At 45.0% G+C, this 21,838-nt stretch overlaps 1 protein-coding gene across 7 annotated transcripts in view; it reads right to left on the reverse strand.

Moving 5' to 3' along the window:
- The window catches only part of FAN1 (FANCD2 and FANCI associated nuclease 1), a 39,441-nt gene that overhangs the window by 10,816 nt on the left and 6,787 nt on the right, over nucleotides 1-21,838 (reverse strand). For 6 of the 7 annotated variants that reach the window (XM_033190713.1, XM_033190716.1, XM_033190712.1 and 3 more), the window contains exons 4-13: nucleotides 21,598-21,799; nucleotides 18,345-18,578; nucleotides 14,632-14,763; nucleotides 11,973-12,081; nucleotides 10,294-10,413; nucleotides 7,366-7,530; nucleotides 6,734-6,884; nucleotides 4,041-4,144; nucleotides 3,337-3,531; nucleotides 2,575-2,703 (exon numbers count right to left, since the gene is read on the reverse strand). In XM_033190713.1, the coding sequence (XP_033046604.1) occupies nucleotides 2,575-2,703; nucleotides 3,337-3,531; nucleotides 4,041-4,144; nucleotides 6,734-6,884; nucleotides 7,366-7,530; nucleotides 10,294-10,413; nucleotides 11,973-12,081; nucleotides 14,632-14,763; nucleotides 18,345-18,578; nucleotides 21,598-21,799 (1,541 nt within the window). Of the gene's footprint in view, nucleotides 1-2,574; nucleotides 2,704-3,336; nucleotides 3,532-4,040; nucleotides 4,145-4,264; nucleotides 6,064-6,733; nucleotides 6,885-7,365; nucleotides 7,531-10,293; nucleotides 10,414-11,972; nucleotides 12,082-14,631; nucleotides 14,764-18,344; nucleotides 18,579-21,597; nucleotides 21,800-21,838 lie in introns of those variants that run through there. The other variant, XM_033190717.1, reaches the window with a different exon arrangement.

Below are 21,838 nucleotides of genomic sequence, written 5' to 3' on the forward strand. Positions count from 1 at the left end.
CAACTATTCCATCCCATTCTGATGCCGGTATGACTCTGAAACCAAAACCCAACAGAGAGATTATAAGAAAAGAAAATTACAGTTCAATATCCTTCATGAACATATATGCAAAAATTCTTAATATTTTGCAAAATCAAAATCAACTCCCAACATTATATAAAAGGGATAATACATCATGACCAAGTGGGGTGTGTTGGAGAAATGCAGGGTAGGTTTAAGATTCAAAAACCAATGTAAATCACATGATTAATAAGCGTACTCAAGAGATAAATATGAGATAATAATGTCAATAGACTTTTTAAAGAAGTATTTGACAGAATCCCACATCAATGCCTGATAAAAACTCTCAGAAAACTTGGATGTAAAGGGAAGTTCCTTAATATAATAAAAGATATCTGCGAAACATCTGCATCTAACATGCATATCTAACATGATACTCAATAATGGAAGACTAAGTACCTTCCCCCAAGATTGGGAACAAGGCATGGATGTCCAGTCTCACCATTTACAGCCTATGCTTTCCTGGAGGTTTCCTGGAGGTTCTAACCAATGCAGTCAGGCCAGAAAAAGAAAACAAAGGAACTAAGACTGGAAAGGAAAAAGTAAAAATATCTTTATTAGCAGACAATCTGATTGTCAATGTTTTCATCCAAGGAAATATACAAAAAAAGCTCCAAGAACTAATAAGTACGTGTACCAAGTTTGCAGAATATAAGATCAATATACAGAATCAACTGTATTTCTACACAGAGCAGCAAACAACTGGAAATTGAAACTTTTAAAAACGATACTGCTTAAATACCATAAAAAATATGAAGTACTTAGGGATCAATCTGACAAGAGATATGCAAGACCTCTACATTGAAAACTAAAAACACTGCAAAAAGAATAAGGAAAATCTAAGTAAATGGGGATTATATACCATGTTCACTGATCAAAATAATACTGTTAAGATACCAATTCTTCTCAGATGGTCTACGGATTCAAAGGAATTCCAATTAAAATCTCAGCTGGCTTTTTTTTTTTTTTGAGATGGAGCCTCGCTCTGTTGCCCAGGCTGGAGTGCAGTGGCGCAATCTCGGCTCACTGCAACCTCCACCTCCTGGGTTCAAGCAATTCTTCTTCCTCAGCCTCCCGAGTAGCTGGGACTACAGGCGCCCGCCACCACGCCTGGCTAATTTTTTGTATTTTTAGTAGAGACGGGGTTTCACCATGTTAGCCAGGATGGTGTCAATCTCTTGACCTCGTGATCCACCCGCCTTGGCCTCCCAAAGTGCTAGGATGACAGGCGTGAGCCACCGTACCTGGCCTCAGCTGGCTTTTTTTTCTTGGAAATTTAAAATTTGATTTTATAATTCAAATAAAAATGCAAGAGCGCCAAAACACCTCTGAAAAACAAGTCATTAGAGGACTTAAACTACCTGACTCTGAGATTTATCTACAGCTACAATAATCAAGAAATACAGACAAACAGATCAGTGGAACTGAAGAGTGTCCAGAAACAGACGCACATATATATGGGTTAGATTTTTGACAACGATATGGAGGCACTTCAGTGGAAGAAGCATGGTCTTCTCAACACACGGAGCTGGAACAAGTGGCTATCCCACGCCACAAATGAATTCCAGTTCATGCCCCACACTGTATACAAACAGTGCCTCAAATGATCATAAAACTGAATGTGAAACCTAAAACTATAACACTTCTAGAAGAAAACAAAGGAGAAACTCTGTGACCTTGGATTAGGCAAGCATTTCTGACATGTGACACCAAAAGCATGATCCACTAGAGAACAAGTAAGTTGGATTTTGTCAAACTTTAAAATCTCTGCTCTTCAAAAGACACTATTAAGAAAATGAAAAGATAAGCCATAGACTGGGATGAAATATAACTGATAAAGGACTTGTATCCAGAATATGTAATTTTTTAATCTCAAAACTCAATAATGAGGAAAGAAATCACCAGCGATGGGCAGCAGGGCTGGGCTAGTGGACAGCGTTCAAGGAAGTGTTCATTCTGAGCTGTTTAAAACAATATTTGTGGGTACATAGTAGGGGTATATATTTATGGGGTACATGAGATGTTTTGAGACAGGCATGCAATGTGAACTAAGCACATCAAGGGGAATGGGGTATCCATCCCCTCAAGCATTTATCCTTTGAGTTACAAACAATCCATTATATTCTTTAAGTCATATTAAAATGCACAATTATCGGTAAGCTTCTCAAATAGCTCCTGGCGTCCACACCCTGTGTGACCCCCTCCCTCTGAGTGTCAGCTGGACTAGAGACTCGTTCCTAACCACAGAATACAGCAGGAGTGATGGAACATCAGTTCCACGTCAAGTCATAAGAGATGGAGCTCTATCTTGCTCACACCCTGGGGCTCCTCTCACCCGCCTGCTCTGATGAAGCCAGTCACAGGGGAGAGGCCCGCAGGAACCCGGGCCCTCGGCCCAAAAGTTCTCAAGGAATTCAGTCTTCCCAACAGCCACTCAAGAAATGCCTATTTGTGGCCTCTGATTCATTTGCGAATAAGGTTACCGACAGGACTTTCCATTCTGGCTCAACTGACCTTAAAGCGATGGCTCTGGGAGTTCCACACCACCAGGTCGGGGAGGCCCCCTCGGCAGTGCCGAAAGTCAGCAGCCAGACGCCTGCACACACCACTGAGCACAGGGCCCCCCAGGCAGGAGACAAGATCCTGAACACAAAACAGGGACAGTTAGCCACTTCCCTTGTGACAGAGAATGGAAATAGGCTGCAGGGATCACGAGACAGAGAAAAGCTCAGTGTGTATGTAATTTATGTAATTTCAGCGCACGTGGACCCAAGGCCCACCGCGCACTGTTCTGCTGCTTGTACTGGAGCCGCAGAACCATGGCTGGAATCCCACTGGCAAGTGGTGGGAGACTGGTCCTCCTTGGTCAGTTTCCAGGCTTCTGCCAGTGTGGCCATGCTGGGGAGCGCTGAGGAAAAGGGATGTGGAGGATGCACTCAGGAACATGACAGCACGGCCTCACAGAGCACAGCAGTTGAAGGAACACAGAAGGTATCCTCCCTGCCTCAGCCACAGGGCAGGCCAAACAAAGCTGTCAACTCAGGGGTGGCAAAGGCAGAGCTGGGGCTTTTCTAACACCCTAGTATGTTTCCATCACTAACAGTGGCATCGGGGCCGGGGGGATAGGGTATTCTCATATATATATATATATATGCACACACATACACATATTTACATATACACACGTGTGTGTGTGTTTTGATAAAGTTGCTGAAAAGACAGCACTGGGGCGGCGTTACTTTCTGAGCAAATCCTGCCATGCAGGTGAACCATTACCTGAGCTTGCTGAAGAGACGTGAAGCGATCCCAGCTGACAAGGGAAGCCACTCTGCCTTCCTGCTGCTGCCACGTGGCTGCCACCCAGGCCCGCAGGCTGTCCGCGGGGGCATCGTGAATCAGCTGCAGCCTGGCCTCGAGGGCCGGGCGTCTGCTTGTGAAGAAGCTGTCTGTGCACAAGTCCAGGGGGAACGCCTGTGTCACAGGGAAAGCAAGCTGTCACACTGTGCCTGCAGAGAGCTGTGTTCACCAGAGGACTAGTCAGTACCTACAAAACTTGGAAACCGGCCAACCAACTGATACATTCTCTCTCTCAAAAGCCAAGTCAAAGTTAATTGATATAAAACAATTTATTAAACTAGTAATAATATGCAAAAACAGCTTTTCGCTGAGTTGGGTGGACCTCTGAGCAGGCAGATGCGCCCATGTCTGTGAGATCCTTGCAACAGTGCCTGCGACACGGCAGGTGCTTGGGAGGGCTGACGCTGACGGTACTTTATACCAGAGGTCTAAATGTAAGGTGGAGGCTAAAGTTTAAAACTTCACATATGTTCATCTTAAATTCTATTAATCAGATTTTAAAAATAAGTTATCAAGGACCGCAACAGAGCTGGTTTCTGCTGGCTGTGGACACACGGTGCCCAGGGGTGTGAGCCACGGACGTGTGCAGAAGGACCTCCTCCTGGGGCAGGGGCACTGAGTACCTGACAGGCGTTTCTGAAGACGTCCGGAATCCCATCCATGAAGATGATGTCCCACAGGAGGAGGCCACACAGGGTACTGAAGGTGGACCCTTCGCCATGAATCCCTAAGATCACACACACGAAAAAAAAAATGTTTTATCTGTTTCTTCCAAAACACCACCATCACCTACTGCACACTCCATTTCAAGAAAATAATAGAAATATTTCAGATTCAGAAGCAAATCCTGTTTTCATGCCATTCCCAGCTCATTTTATACAGTACATTGTTTATATACAGAGCCTTAAAGGCAAAAATCTTAATAATCATAGAAAAATTCAAATGAACATTTCCAAGTCACAAAGCAGTGGTTCTCAAACTTGAGTGAATAATCTAAGAAACATGTTTAAAAGAAAAACAAGCAGATACCCTCCTCAGGCTCCGAAGGCTGGGCCTCAGCAGGGCTGGGCTGGCACTGAATCCCCATGCAGGCCCTGGCGCAGGAGGTCCCTGGCCACCCCTGAAGAAATGCTTCCCTGAGGGGACCTCCCAGGAGGCCGACAGCAGCCACCTCCATTCTTGGCCTCAGCAGGTGCTGCTCTGATGCACCTCGTCCCCCGGGCACTACACTGCCCTAGCCCAGTGCTTCCAATAGTCAAGGCTTTTACAGAGACCTCTAGCCTTAAAGACCACCCACTTCAGTCCCCCTCATCGTGTTACACAAATGTTTGACTGACTGGGAGATGACCTGAGAGACAGAAGTCAGGTGCTGAGGTCACAGAGTCAGAGACAAGATCTGGTGTGGGATGAAGGGCTCAGCCTTGGCACAGCACACAGACCCGTGTCCCTGAGCAAGCCCCAGCTCATCCAGCTGCCCTCCAAGCCCATGCTTCTCTGCACATGAGCACACCCGACAAGGGAGGAGGCCGCATGGATGCCTCTCCCCACAGGACCACTGGCCGGAGGAGGTACTGACTACCAGAGCCCCATCCTGACATGCCAGTACTGGCAGCAAAGCTCCTCTGGCTGGTCCCGCCTTGACATGTACAGGCCCCAACCCATCTGCATCAGACCACAGTGAGCGGGGTCGGGGCGCTGTGAGGGCAGAGAGCAGGCAGCCACAGCCCGTCATGCCTGCCGGGGTCACCTCTGTCCCGCACTTCCGAGGCTGTGCTGCTCTCTGTCCTGTCTTCCTCAGTTTTAGCTCCTAATCCCTGCGGCCCGTCTCAGGGATTCCAAAGGACAGCGGCTCACGCAGGACTCCTGGCTGTTGCCAGGTCTTCCAGGAGGACTTTCCTTCCTAGAACACTTCATGCTCTTTCCCAGCCAGGAGTGGAGCTGGGACCTGATTTCCAGTCAGCCTTCCGTCCTGTGGAATACACTGATGATCAGGCAGGAATAGAGAGGCCAGATCATTCCTGAACTCCTTTTTGTTTTGTTTTGAGACAGGGTCTCACTCTGTCACCCAGGCTGGAGTGGAGTGGCGGTCTTGGCTCACTGCAGCCTTGACCTCCTGAGGTCAAGAGATCCTCCCACCTCCATCTTCAGAGTTCAAGTGATCCTCCTGCCTCAGCCTCTCAAAGTGCTGGGATTACAAGCGTAAGCTACCGTGCCTGGTTCCTTCCTTAACTCCTAAGTGGTCCTTGCTGTGCATTTGTGTTATAAGTGAAATCATTTTTGATGCAGTCCTTCTGAGTAATTCAGAAATCACCTCCCAGAAGAGGTTGAGATCGCTCTGACACAAAATTCCCTGTGGCACAAAGCTTGGCAGCCAGAGTTCAGCTCAGTTTCACTGCATTGATTTTAATCAGGGAAAAATAGTTTCTACTCTGGGAAAGGAATCGTGTGTTTTTCAGGCTCATGGCTCAACTGCAAGCATTTCAGCGCTCCCACGTCTCAGCCTGCTTCCTCCTCCACCAAGTGTCCAGTTTCCACATCTCTTGGGGCCTTGAACGGGCATTCTACTATTTCTAACCGTTTCAGGCCTACTGTACCTCTCTCTCTTCACTGGCATTTGCAAGTCTTCCCCAATAGCATCACCCTTCCCTGTAAGTAATAAAGATATTTTATAGATGAATCTCAACACTCATCAGAAAGAACCTGGGCTTTGTAAACTCCTATCTTGTAGTTATCTTTCTATAGTACTTGTTAATCTTCTGAACACTCAGGGAATACTGAAATCATGTCCTGATTTTCACACATTTGAAAATATCAGTGTTTTTAACACTGGTAACCCTACAGCCTGGGTACAGGGAGAGTCCTGCCAGACGCAAAGGGCGGAAGGCTCAGTGGCTGTTCCCAAAAGCTAGTAGCATGGGCTGCAGGGCTCCTGAGTGGGTATCTGGGGCCAGCTTCTAAAATCCCAGGGGAAGGGGCAGGAGACAACAGAAGGAAGACTGAATGGAACTGGGTGGGCCGTGGGGTTGAGCACACTGCCCCTCCGCCCCCCTGACTTCTGTACAAAAGCTTGTGCATAACAAGAAGTTTTTATAAAAGAAAAAAAGATCAGAGCCAGGCCCTGTGGGACAACTACCCCTGACCTACTCCTTATCATTGATAAGGGGAAGAATGGGAAGAAGACATCCCCCAGCCCACAGCATCTTCCACCGTGAACAGAGGACAGAGAGAGGACAGCAGCCCACTGCTGACAGCCCATCCAGTGCTGCTGCTCATCCACCCAGGGCCGGGTGCCACGAGAGGAAGCCTGCTCAGTTACCCTGGTCAAAGCCGCCGCGTCTGTAATGGGCCAGTGCCAGCTCCTCCACGGAGCACAGGACCGTGGTGGGGTCAGTGGCCTCCCCGGCCTCCATCACAAACACAGACTTGCCCATTCCACGCTGCGGGCACAGCCTGCCCGTGATGGTCACCTGAAACAGCAGCAGCAGAACATCTGTTAGCCTCAGGTCAGCAAAAGTCCCCGAAAACCTGCCTCTAGCATCCCAAGGACTGACCTCCCTAACCACAAAGCCAGTCACTTAGCAGAGCACACAGCGTGGGGCTCACACACGCACACCTGCGGGGATGCGACAGCTCGCTGGCCGGCCCTGGGAAAGCCTCCACCACCAGAACTGCTCTACAGGCCCCAACAAGTAAATGAAACTGGCAGATGCTGAGAGGCCCCATTCAGGAGATCTGTCACTCAACCCAGGGTGTGACACCAAGCAGCCAAGTCTCCTCAGGGAGGAGGGCGACGGGGAGACTGGGAGCAATGGCCACACAGCCGTCCAGAACGAGTTTTAGATGATTCCAAGTCTAACAGAAAACACATACTCAAAACAGCTCTTAGGCTGCTTCTGCTCCAGAAAAACCAGGCCCCCACGCCTAAGCACCCAAAGGCTCTTTCCTCACATGTTTCACATCTTGCACAGCCATTTCTGGGAGCTGCTGGAAGAGGCGCCTGAACTTTTTACAGCTTGGAGACTCCCGCAGGCGCACGGCTCGCTGATAGAGTGAAAGGCGGTGTCCCGTTCTGACTTCCGGATCCGCCAGCCCTTCTGTGATGCACCTGATCGTCTGGCAGAGAGCATGGCCACACATCAGGCTCCTAGAAAACCCCATGGCAGCTTCCATGCATTTAGTTTGACAGAAAAGCCCACTGTTTATTATTGAATTTTGCTGATTAGCAAATGAGCAAACAGCACCTCTAGAGATTTAGGCTGTTTCCTTAGATCTTATTCTGATGCTTTCAATGCATCCGGCAACCAGAGCCTTCACAGTCAACGTGCTGGAGCGTGACTGGGCTGTCATCCAGGTGGACTGCGGATCCCAGCAGCCGCCCCTCACAAAGCGTGTGAACTTCAGGGATGCCTGACTTTACAGGAAAACTCGGCTCAGGACATCACCTAGGCAGCTTTGCAGGAAAACATGTGTCTCCCCCCGGATCCACACAATGAGAACCTCCAGAGCAGGAGCCCAGGCGTGGAGGGGGTGGCCACATCAAAGCTCCAGGTGAATCTCATACGCAGTCAGGCACCATGGAGCTGCTTCAGATTCCTTATTTACAGGGACAGGAGCCAAAGGTTTGGAGGAGTTACAAGTATTTCCCAAGGCAATTCAGAGTCGGACAAATCAGCAAACAAATACAGAAAGCCACAAGGAGATACCACTTCACACTTACTAGGATGGCTATAATCAGAAACGTGGAAAGTAAGTGTTGGCAAAGAGGCAGAGAAACCGGAACCCTCACACATTGCTGGTGGGAATGTGAAACTGGTGTAAACACTGTGAAAAACAGTTCAGCCACTCCTCAAAAAGCTCAACACAGAATCACCACAGGACCCAGCAATCCCACACTCAGGTATTCTCAAAGGAACTGAAAGCAGGGTCTGAAAGAGGTTCATGCAGCACTCTTACAAATGGCTGAAAAGGTGGAAGGAACCCAGCGTCCATCATCCGATGAGTGGCTAGGAAAATGTGGTATCAGATGCTACAGTGGAAGTGTGTTCAGCCTGGAAAAGGAACGGAGGCCTGACACGTGGCACGGTGCGGGTGAAGCTCAGAAACATGATGCTGAGCAAAATACGCCAGACGCAAAACCACAAATATCGTAGGATTCCACTTCAATGAAATGAATGAAATGAACGGCACAGTCACAGACACAAAAAGTAGATGAGAGGTCACCAGGCCTGGGGGAGGGGAAAGCGGGGAGCAGTCGCTTAATGGCTGCCGTGTGTCTGTTTGGTGTGATCAGTGGAGAGGCAGCGGTCACACCTTTTGAGTACCATGAATGCCACTGAACTGTACACCTAAAAATAGCTAAAATGCCACATTTTAGGGATGTTAAAATTTATTGTACCACAATAGAAACAAAAAGTGAAAGAAAAAATAAAAACCAAGAAACTGAAAATCAGTGAAGGCTCAGGCCATCCGGAGTTGGGTGGCTGAAAGGAATGAAGATGGGAGAATGAGGCTCTGAAGGGCACCCTGTTCGCTGGCAGAAGACGGTGCCGGGCAGCGGCAGCCTGGCCTCGGAGAGGGAGGGCCCAGAGGCTCCACCTCTGCCCTGGCCAGGCCTGGGCGGGCTGCAGGGCACTTTGCAGGAACAAGCACTCAGCGAGGAGATCCCTTCCTTGGAGACTGAGGTAAAGATGAAAGAACACTAATGAAATAACAAGAGCTGTGAGTGTGACCAGTAAGACCTCTGGGAACAGGTTAGGAGGAACCAGGCTTAGCTCAAATCTCAAAAATAAGCTCAGTGGCTTGTCTACCCCCTAGCAGAACTGTGAACGGAGGGGAAACCTGTACTCTCTTGAACTTTTATTTCATTGAAAGAAAGGTGACAAACACAAGCTTTCTCCTTCTGTATTTGGTTCTGGGCTACCAGATGCTTTCTCTTGCTATTTCAGCCTCAGTAAACACTGAGTGGTAAGGAAGCCCCACGCCCTCCTCCACGAGAGGAATCGCTTTACTGGCTCTTTCCCTGATACATTAGGTAACAAGGCACTTTTTCAGTTTATGGCAATAAAAACAAGATGTCATATTTCCTATCCCGTGGTCATTTTTTTCCACCCCTACGTCACCCCGATTCACTTAATGGGCCACTGAAAAAATCAAAAGCTCCCAGAGGCACAGTCCCCTCCATTCAACTCAAATGCAAGGCTGGAAGAGAGACAGGGTGGGGCCTGCTGGCGGCCACACAAAGAACCACTGTTGCTGCCTGGCCCAGAGGCACAGGCTCTGCGGCCTCACCCTGCCTGGCTGCAGTGGCCACAGAATCCCTGCGCTTCCAAGTGCCCCCAAGGTCGCCACCACGGGGAGCACTGGTGCCTGCTCAAGGTCAAACAGCACTTCCCAACGGCAGAGCCAAACACCTCACAGAAGTACAGAGTCACGCAAAAAGGACCTGCAGTAAGACAAGGAAAGGAACCATTTCTCGCCAATCTTTCTACCTGGAGACCCTGTGCCACAAATGAACAAAGTCACCATTTCCAAAACAAACGCCTTCCTTGAAGGCACTTGCTGACGGCTGAGTCGTCTGACTCTCCGTCTCCCTTAATTCCTAGATCCTGATTCCTAAATCCCAGCACAGAGTCCACAGCCAGCCCATCTCGCCAATCAGCGAAGAGAAGACAAAAGCTTCTGTCACCCAGGCTGAAGGCTCTATGCTCATGCTGTGCTGGCATCTCTGGTATTTTGGGGTTGGAAGAACACAGACAAAAGAAGAATGTTAACAAAAGAAATACATGTTGTAAGATTTTAAGGCATTTAAGTTTGCCATATTTTAAAAGCTGATTCCAAAATGAAAAGGCGTTTCAGGTGTGTTTCATTACTGAGTACCGGTTCCAGGCGCTTCAAGTGCTGGTGTAAGTTCAGGGCCAGTCGATCCCACCATCGGCCTCTGCTGTCAGGACAGTAAATTCTCTGAGACAAAAGGCTTTCAAGTTCTCTGACGGCTTCCTATTGCAACAATAACAAAGAAAGCTCGTTAGATTCACAAAAAAATCCAGCTGTAATGACATTTACAAGCCCATAGGATTGGTAAAGCCTATTGATAATGCATATCTTTCCATTCTACAATGAGGCCAAGGACCCGGAACTGACAGGACAGGGACTTTGAGGTGCCTTCTGGAGTGGCTGTGGGTTCCCTGAGGCATCCTGACTTTTCACCGGGTCCCCGCCGGCTGACACTGGGGTACAGATATCTGTGAGTGCTGCAGAATGTTCTCTGCAAACCAGTCAACCAGTGCAGAGTCACACAGAGTCAAGCTCCAGGCAGCTGAGCACTGGTCACAGTTGGCAAATCCATATACTTCTGGGAACACAGCAGGTCACAGGACCAACTGCAAGAGGGATTTGGGGTGGGCAGGAAAGGAATTAGGGGTGTCCTCATACAAACACTTCACCTCAACAGGGAGACTCTCTGGTCTTAGATTATGTACAGACTGTTCAGTCATTCTGTTTGTTAATCTTCTGTGGCTCATGGATGTCTTTGCAATATGGAATGATTAACCCCCAAAAAATGCGTAAACCCCATACACATGCAAGTTTGAGATTCACAGATTTCCCCAAAGCCCACCCATCGATCCCCCGGGATGCACAGACCACACGCCAAGAACCCAGCTTCGCACATCCTCTTTGTAAGATCCCATTTTCTTTTCATACATATATTTTTGACCATGCCTGGTCTGGAGATAACATTTTCAATATAGAAATATCAAACACAACATAAGTGAAATCTAGCAATTTCACAAAGTTTAGTATAAGGATATGACAAATTTCTGATTTGTGATTATAAATGATCTCCAGACAATCCACGAGAGCTGACAGGGAAGAGTAAGGAAACAGGAGATTTCTCCCTCAGAGATTTCTGGGGACCTCCCAAGTCTCACATGGAGTCCTGAAAGAGACTCAGGCTCAGGCTGCAGACCTGTGGGGCACCCTCCAGGATGCTGGCCGTCCTGGGACACAGATTCATCAACACACAGGCAAACAGAACAGCTGTCCGTCTTCACCTTCTTCTCTACACTAATCCAAGAGACAGCAGGCTGCCTACATTAAATATGCCCTCGTTTGCCAGGCACAGTGGCTCACACCTGTAATCCCACTTCAAAGCATCAGAGGTCAAGGTGGGCAAATCACTTGAGCCCAAGAGTTCGAGATCAGCCTGAGCAACATGGTGAAACCTCACCTCTACTAAAAATACAAAAATAAGGTAGGCATGGTGGTGCACGCCTGTAGTCCCAGCTGCTCAGGAGGCTGAGGCAGGAGGATGACTTGAGCCCGGGAGGTAGAGGCTGCAGTAAGCTGAACCGTGCCACTGCACCCCAGCCTAGGTGAAGAGTGAGACCCTGTCTCAAAAAGACAAAACAAAACAAACATGCCTCCCTTATATTACTGTGTGTTAACCAGATAAGCAGAAAATGCTGATCCCGACAGCTGTCCCTTATGTGCTTAACGCCGTCAAATCAGTAATGGGGCGCAGGGGACGGGAGGGGGACAGGGACCTGTGCTCTAACCTCATACATGTGAAGTCTCTGCAGTATTTCCACAAACAGAGACAAAATCCTTGTATAAATCCATCCAACAGTAAAACATCGCAGAAAGAGTGGCAAATCTTCGTGGCATCTAAAATGAAGACATATACCAGTAGTTTAATAATTTGGTTAATTTGTTAAAAGACAATAAGAAGAAGTGACAAAGACTGAATTCCTATCTTTTAAAAAGATACATTCTAAATAACTTTCAATGTGTACAATTTTCTACACCACAAACCTACATTCTCACAGCCAGCTGCCACGTCCTAGGTCACTCAGACAGTGGAGTAAGATGAGAACTAGTCATTCTAAACCAGGGTCAGCAAACTCCGGCCCACAGCCAAACCCAGGGCCTGCCACCTGATTTTCTAGGTCCTGCAAACTAAGAATGGTTTTTAGGTTTTTAAATTGTTTTTTTTTTTTTTTTTTGAGACGGAGTCTTGCTCTGTCGCCCGGGCTGGAGTGCAGTGGCCGGATCTCGGCTCACTGCAAGCTCCGCCTCCCGAGCTTCTCCGCCATTCTCCTGCCTCAGCCTCCCGAGTAGCTGGACTACAGGCGCCCGCCACCTCGCCCGGCTAGTTTTTTGTATTTTTTAGTAGAGACGGGGTTTCACCGTGTTCGCCAGGATGGTCTCGATCTCCTGACCTCGTGATTCGCCCGTCTCGGCCTCCCACAGTGCTGGGATTACAGGCTTGAGCCACCGCGCCCGGCCTAGGTTTTTAAATTGTTAAAATAAATCCAAGAGAATAATACACTTTGGTAGACGAAAATTATATGGAAACCCAAATTCCAATGTCCACAAATGAAGTTAACTGGAACACAGCTAGGCTCATTCATTTGCATACATACTTCTTGTGGCTGCTTTTGCACTACAACAGCAGAGTAAATTTGGTGCCACAGAGACCATACGGCCTGCAAAGCCTAAAATATTCACTATGTGACCTTTCACAGAAGTTTATCAACCTCTGTTTGTAGTAATCTAACTTCCTGTGATTTTTAAGTCAATATTATTTCTTTATAAATATACAGTTGACCCCTGGACAACATGGGTTTAAACTGCATGGCTCCACTTATATGTGGATTTTCTTCTGCCCCTGCCACCCCTGAGGCAGCAAGACCAACCCCTCCTCTTCCTCCTCCTCTGCAGCCTACTCATTGTAAGGACAACAAGGATGAAGGCCTTCATGATGATCCACTTCCACTTAATGAACAGTGAATATGTTTTCTCTTCCTTATGATTCTCTTTTTTTTTTTTTTGAGATGGAGTCTCGCTCTGTCACCCAGGCTGAAGTGCAGTGGCGCAATCTCGGCTCATGCAACCTCTGTCTCCCAAGTTCATGTGATTCTCCTGCCTGAGCCTTCTGAGTAGCTGGGATTACAGGCACCTGCCACAACACCCAGCTAATTTTTGTATTTTTAGTAGAGACAAGGTTTCACCATGTTGGCCAGGCTAGTCTCGAACTCCTGACCCACCTCGGCCTCCCAAAGTGCTGGGATTACAGGCATGAGCCACCACGTCCAGCCCCTTATTTATTTTATTTATTTATTTATTTATTTTTTTGAGACAGAGTTTTGCTTGTTGCCCAGACTGGAGTGCAAGGGCATGATCTCACAACCTCTGCCTCCTGGGTTCAAGCAATTCTCCTGCCTCAGCCTCCTGAGTAGCTGGGATTACAGGCAGGTGCCACCAGGCCCGGCTAATTTTGTATTTTTAGTAGAGATGAGGTTTCTCTATGTTGGTCAGGCTGGTCTCGAACTCCTGACCTCAGGTGATCCACCCGCCTCAGTCTCCCAGAGTCCTGGGATTATAGGTGTGAGCCACCGTGCCGGCCCCTTGTAATTTTTTTAATAACATTTTCTTTTCCCTAGCTTACTTTATTATAAGAATATAGCATATAATACATATAACATATCCAATGTGTGTTAACTGACTATGTAATCGGTAGGGCTTCCAGTCAACAGTAAGCTATTAATTAAGTAATGCGGAAGTCAAATGTTACATACAGATTCTTGACTGTCTGAGGGGTCGGTACCCCAACCCCTGTGTTATTCAAGGGTCAACTGTATATCCTAAATGATTTTTTGAAAGTGGCATCTGAAAATACTAATTTTTCTCATCACTATGTAACAACAAAGGAAAAAATGTCTTAACAAATATTGAAGATGTTTACCATTTTCAAACAAAATAAAAGATCATGTGCTGTGTACCTGGAACTCTGAAGTTTGCTTGAGCTGTCTTTTGCAGAGTTTGTAACACCTACTTGAATGTCCTTCAGAAGAACACACCTACCATGCTTCCCACATTCGTCCTGCTGCTGGCTTCCCTCACGTTTCAGTTCAGCTCACCAGTACTCAGGGAGGCCAACACCCCTACAGATGGCATGCGACAAGCCAAGTATGGGGTTGGCATGTGTGTTGCTCAGGGATCTGAGTTACATCAAATTCACTTTAAACCTTCAGACATTTCCTTCTATGGCACACAGCACTTTCACTCTAGGCAAAGCGGATACAAAATTCAATTCCACAGCTGGTTTAACCACAGAGCAAAAGGAGTATATTCTCCATGATGAAAACTACTGTAAGTGTTTGGAACAACCTGGTCAATGTATAAATTTTGGCAGGCACCTAGAAAAACTCTCACCTCAGAGAAGGGTGGTTTTTCAGTCTGTTCCAATCCCTTTTTGCACACTGAGCGAGCTCCTTAGCTTCTTCCCAGTTCCCATTGGCCATGGCGGAAGAAATGTCACTCAGCATGTGCGTGGCTGCTGCATATCTGGAGGAAAATGCCATCCAAGTTCCAAATAAGAATAAGCATTCCCATAGAATAACCACATCCTAGCCACTAGATCTCACTCTGAAAGGCAGAAGTGTGTTTTTTAAAATATGAGGGCCACTTAAATTTTATTCTAGTAATAATTTATCTTAACTACATCACTAGAGTGGCCCAGAACTGATACAGAAAGCCCAACTGGAAAGATAAAAATATTTATGCTGTATCATTACATAACATGTTCCATTCTAGAAATGTGATATGGATCAGCTCATCCTTCCTGATTTTGGCGCTCATCTATTCACTCATTCAACAATGTGACAGCAAACATGTAAGCGACGTCAGAATTACAGTCAGATGTAGATCTGATAATTTAATCATTTACAATCAGAGCCAGCCAGAGGGATGCTGCCCAAGCTAAAAGGATTACCTGGAATATTTCAAAATAACTAAGGGATGCTCTTTGGGAGATAGCAATGCTGAAATGTTACAACTTAGCTTAAGAAAGACAATTTGTCATTGCTCCTTTAGCTACCAAAACACAAAGACATTTGACGAGCAAATTCTGTTAACACTTTGAGTACATGTTCATTGTATTTTGGTCTCATATCTAAAAGAAAAGCCTAAAGCACATAATATTAGTATGTACAAACACTGTAAAGTAAGAGTAAAGAAACTGCCTCCAAATGTCAAATTTTGCTCACAAATTCTTAGATCTAATTCTTTTATAATATGCTGCTCATTCAGTTCCATGGCTTCAAACACTGTCCATATTCCAGTGACTCTCAAAATGTTGACTTTTTCCAGGCCGGACCCATTCCCTGAGCTCCTGACGGCAAGTCCAATGCCACACATGATAGCTTCAACCAAACGGCTGAAAAGCACGCCACAGACTGACGCCTCCAGCACCAATCCCCCTCACTGGATGGCGCTCCACCCAAGGCAAAACATCAGAGCCATCCTTGATCCACTCCTCTCCTTCTCGCCCACATCAGAATCAAGTCTTGCCTTTTCTGCTTCCAAATTGCCTCACACACATTCACTTCTCTCCACTGCCGCTGCCACCAACCCAGTCCTGGCCACCCCCACATCTTAGCCAGGGGTCTCCTGAGTTCCTCCAACTTGCAAGCTCTTTCCTGCCTCAGGACCTGTGCACACACTATCTCGCGGCCGGGAAGCAGGCACCCAGACCCTGACACGGCTACCTCATTCTCATCCTCAAGTCCCACTTCAAATGTCACCTCTCCAGGGCCACTCTGTCCATAAAGAACTTCTCCAGCCTGCCTCTCAATTATCACAGCACTTCTCACACACTTGAAATACTGTTTATTTTCTATCTCCCCAGGGAAACATAGCCCCATGACGGCTGAGGCCCTCTCTTGTTCACTGCTACAACCCCTAACCAAGTCACATAATAGGTACTCAACACTCATTTGTACTGAATGAATGAGAAAAATTTTAAAAGGATAAATTATCTCAAGTACAGAGGGAGACAACAAGGGTTTCCTGGCCAGGTATCACATTACCAGATATTGTATACTATTACCTTTCCAGGAGTCAGTTAAATCCAGTTTCATTCACATGTTAAGGTCCTCTGCTTAACCAAGGGAGTTTTCATTATTTTTATTATTTACAGCACACTTACTTTCTAGAAAGAATATGAGATGCCTTTTGAACTTGTCAACCGTGGTTCTGTCATAGAACTTGGGTATAACATTGATAATGACAATTAAAATAACAATGAACATGTAGTAGGCATTCCTCATAGGCCAGGCTCTAAGCACTTCCCATTCACCCCACCCATGTCTATAAAAATATACTATTATTCTCCCCATTTGACAGATGAGGAAACTGAGGCACGGGGTGGGTTGTTCACAGTTCATTGGTATAGAAACTGGAACTTGGCTTCAGAGTATACACTCTCACAAGCCAGAAAAACATAAAGCCAATAAAAACAAAAAAGGTAAAGAAGATATGAGACAACTGAAAACAGGGTAAGAAGAAATAGTCTTATTAGAGATTTTAACTAAAAAAGTTATTCCAATTGAACACAAATAAGATACTGAGCTTCCTGACAGCTAAGGTAAAATGGGCAAAATCAGATTATACCGACGCTGCTGTGATCCAAAAATTTCAGTAACTTACTTCTTAAAGCACATGGCTTTCCTAGAAACACTTCAAGGACTTTCCTAAAAGCAAATATCAGAATCAATTTTGGTTAAATTTGAGTCAGAAATCCAAATCAAGAATCAAAAGTGACATTTTAGGAAATCCAAATTAATTGTTTTTACCAAAGGTCTTTTTTTAAGGAAATCCAAATTTTTTTTCTGTAAGACCTACACTATTGTTTCTTTTCAAAACCTGCTTTTTAATACTGTAATCCCATTATTTGGCATCTATTATTATTCTTAATTAACATAAAATTGCACATATTTATGTGGCACAGTATGATACTTCAATGCATATATGCAATGTATAATGATCAAATTAGGGTAATTAGCATATCCAGCACCTCAAACTTTTCTAAAAATGTTTTAGAGATGGGGTCTCATTATGTTGCAGTGGTACTCCATTGTGTATATGTACCACATTGTTTTAATCCATTCATCCACTGATGGACACTTAGGTTGATTCCACGTCTTGGCTATTGTGAATAGACTGCAATAAACATAGGAATACAGGTATTTCTTCAATATACCGATTTCTTTTCCTTTGGGTATATACCCAGTAGTGGGATTGGTGGATCACATGGTATTCCTTTTAGTTCAGAAACTATTTTTATTGGACAAACCAAATTTTCACTAAATCCATGTGCCAATATAAATTAGTGAAAATTTCTAATTTATCATCTGTATATCTAATTATCATATGTATGATATACAGTATACAAGTCATTAATAGCTTTACCTAAAGTGTTATTAATAAGAAAACATTCATCTTCAGTCTTGTTTATACCAACAACATATTCATAAGCCAAGTCTGTTAAAATGTCTGTGTCAAAAAATACAGGCCGAGGGCGGTGGCTCATATCTATAATCCCAGCACTTTGGGAGGCCAAGGTGGGTGGACTGCTTGAGTCCAGGAATTTGAGACAAGCCTGGGCAACATGGTGAAACCCCATCTCTACCAAAAAAATACAAAAATTAGCTGAGTGTGCTGGCATGTGCCTGTGGTCTCAGCTACTTGGAAGGCTGAGGTAGGAGGACCACTTGAGCCCAGGAGGTTGAGGCTACAGTGAGCCGTGATCATGCCACCGCACTCCAGCCTGGGCGAAATCCTGTCTTAAATTAAAACAAACAAACAAACAAAAAATACTCCCTTCCAAAGGTACTTGGAAACATAAACCAGAGAAAGTTTTTGTAGCTCTAATTCAAAATTCCTTGGGTTTTGGCAACCATAATCTCAGCACACTTCTACATTTTCCCTATAGTCATAGAAATGTATACAAGTGGGGCAAAAAATGATTAAAAACTGTTTTGGCTGTGGACTTAATGTTTCTATTTTGGCTGGAAAAAAATAATAAAACCTTTTACTATATTGTGAAATACACAGATAGATATTATAGTGAGCTAACATCATCTTACCTGATAAGATCATCTCTGTCTTGGAAGATTTGGGTTTTCCGATTGATGGTGTAAGTAGGAAACTCCATTCGGCCAAGGTTGACCAACAGGACCATTGAAAGCTGTCCCTGACCTCCACATGCGGCGTCTTCATCTTCCATGGAGTCGGTCAACGAAAACAGTAGCAAGATTCGGGAAAACACAGCCCTGGGGCCTTTACAGATTCGTATTGACTGTCCAGCCAAGGCTTTGGCTCTGAAAAATGTACAATGTAGAAACAACTTTTAGCTTTTTAAGCATTTGGATGTCAGATTTTACAAATTATTTTCATCTAAAATAAAGACAAATGACATTCACTATTTTAAACACTGGCGCATTACTTAAGTGCTCTGGGACTGAGAGCTCACCCAGGGATACACAGGAGTAAATGAATGTACATCTCCAAATGGTTCCACACATGGTTAGGCTCCATACAAGTGCTTCCTTCCTCGGCCACACAGTAGGATGGGGTTTACCCTGGTCATGAGTGTTTCACATACTAGGAAATCTTTCAGAAAAGTATTACCTAGTCAACATGAAGCAATTCTCCATTTTTTATTCAAGTGATGATTTAGATTAAATAATGGTATTTCTTTAAAATGTCATTATCAAAGGCTCTGGGTAAAACATCAGATTTTGTGTACCAAGATGTAGTGTAAATGTATACACCACAGTTTGGTGCTGTTCTCTAGTGCAGCAGTCAACAACGCTTTTGGCACCAAGGAGTGGTTTCATGGAAGAGAATTTTTCCATGGACAGGGGTTGGGGGAGGTATTTTGGGATGAAACTGTTCCACTTCAGATCATCAGGCAATAGATTCTCATAAGGAATGCACAACCTAGATCCCTCACATGCACAGTTCACAATAGGGTTCGCATTCCTGACAGGAGGCAAAGCTCAGGTGGTCATGCTGTCTGGCACACTGCTCACCTTCTGCTGTGTGGCCCAGCTCCTAACAGGCAATGGACAATTATCTGTCCCTGGCCTGGGGCTGCAGACCCCTGCTCTAGTGTACAGAATGGTCCAGCAGCATCTCTATTCTAGGATAACACTGGAGTGAATTCAGTTCCATTCTGGATGTCTGCAAGGTGGGCTTGGAGGTCTAAATTAAATCCAGGACCATGTGGGCCCTCTGACTCTAGCAGCTTAGATACCATCAATAGCAGGGTTTTTCAGCTTCAGCACTATTGACATTTAGGCTAGATAATTCTTTGTTGTCAGGGGCTGTCCTGTAAATTATAAGATGCTCTGCAGTGTCCTGTCTCTGGCCTCTATTCACTAGATGCTATTAGCTTCATCACCTCCAGTACTGACAACCAAAAATGTCTCCAGATGATGCCAGATGCCCCCATTGAGAACCACTGGCCTAATGAAAGATGTCACACCCTCCTGGTGCAGAAGCTACTAAATCAAAAGCAGCACTACATCCCTGAGGGTGTGGGAGAGATGAGTGCCACCATCACGGAGTTGAAGGGGAAGAGGTGGGATTCCTATTATACCACCACTGAACTGAGAGCCACTCATCTACAGACTGCCCCAAAGTACCCATTTCATCCACCTCCATACAGAGTCCCAGGGATGCCCCCAGTGGACACAACCTCCAGCCTGGAAATGGAAGCATTAAACGCAGGAAACTAAGCAGTGACTCCTGCAAGGATTAAAAAAGCATAAATAATGTGCCTTTTTCTGTAATAATGTGCCTTTTTCTGTCTTTATTATAACAGCAGAGTAAGAGCACCAGGCAACTGCCCTGGCGTGGGGCTGGCAGGGACTCTGAAATTCCACTGCTGGGCTTTACATCAGAATGAAAAAATAAAGGACAACCTTAAAGGACAGTGGTTTTTACTAGAACTAAAACAGCCTTGAGGATTCTATTTTCCTACAAGTCCAAAGTCAGTGATAAAATACGTTCATCTTATTTATTTTAGCTGTTCTGTGCTAAGTGTATATACCAAGAAAGGGTTGCTAATTTTTTTTTTTTTAAGATGAAGTCTCGCTCTGTCACCCAGGCTGGAGTGCAGTGGCGCGATCTCAGCTCACTGCAACCTCTACCTCCCAGGTCAGGCAAGTCTCCTGCCTCAGCCCCCCAGGTAGCTGGGATTACAGCCACGTGCCACCACGTCAGGCTAATTTTTGTATTTTTAATAGAGACAGGGTTTCACCATATTGGCCAGGCTGGTCTTGAACTCCTGACCTTGTGATTCACCTGCCTCGACCTCCCAAAGTGCTGGAATTACAGGTGTGAGCCACTGTGCCCAGCCAGAGAGCTACTAATTGTAATGTTTACTTGCCTATAAAATATGACATATAAGGTTAACATCAAATACTTAAGAAATACAATTAAAGAAAGGACTTAGAAGACATTTAACATACCGCACAGATGAGGACTCTATACTTCTCAAGTCAATTAATTACAAATATGTGATTTATTAAAGTACGTTTCAAAAATCTGTCATACAAGCTTTTTTGAAGTGTTGGTATTAACGTTTTTCTTAATAATGTCTGCCTTATTATACCCATGTTTCATTAAAGATGAGTATTTATAGCACCTTCCCAACAAGGATGGGCTCGTAACAACTGAAATATACAAAATAAATATAGAAAATAAATAACAACATCATTTTAAAGTGTTTTTCAAAAGCATCCTCTTATTTCATCCTCAATGACTCCAGAGTAGTGAATTCCCAGACTAAAGTTGCTATAGTTTGATTATACAAATCACTAGGGCAAAAGAAATCAATTCTAAAAGTTTTTGTAATTTTCAACTGAAACAGGTCAAGGGCTTCTCCAGGACAAAAGAAGCCACTCACAGTGTTTGGTCAACTGTTATGTTTACACTCATGAAAACTTGCACATTAAGACTCCCTGATTATACTTTGTTTAGTAAACAAAAACTTTACTAAAATAAAAATTTGACTTAATAGTTTAGCCTAAAATCCTGTAAGAATCACTTAAAACTGTATTTTTCTCGGAAAATAAAATAATAGAATTTACCAAAGGCCCCATTGCCTTCCGATTTTTCTTGGTCATGGAAATTAACACAGTGTTATGACAAAAACTTTGAATAATAACCCACAAAGAATCCAGGCTATTGCAATTAAGACTTTTCCAGCCTTCTCAATCTAATTGCAACTGAAACATACAATTACAGTTAAATCAAGTATACAATCTACCGTAAGTTAGTATGTGCTATCAACATTTTAAATGGTTTTACTGTAACGATAGCCAACAAAACCTTTTTAAAATCACTGCACCAATTCCAGGCTTATTCTTGCCCCAAGTGCAGACTGAACGCTGTTTGGCCAATTTGAGAAAGGCGTCCACCAGCTGCTGTTTCTGTCCATTGGGATTCACCAAATGGAAGGTCTTGGCCAGGGATTTTAGTTCAGGAGCAGAGAGGAGTTCAAGCACTTCAGAGAGTTCTTGCAACTCAGATTCTGAAATGGTTAAAAAAAAAAAAGTTTTTAAAAATTTTA

Source organism: Trachypithecus francoisi, unplaced genomic scaffold (genome assembly GCF_009764315.1).
Source record: "Trachypithecus francoisi isolate TF-2019V2 unplaced genomic scaffold, Tfra_2.0 Lachesis_group3, whole genome shotgun sequence".
Taxonomy (NCBI): domain Eukaryota; kingdom Metazoa; phylum Chordata; class Mammalia; order Primates; family Cercopithecidae; genus Trachypithecus; species Trachypithecus francoisi.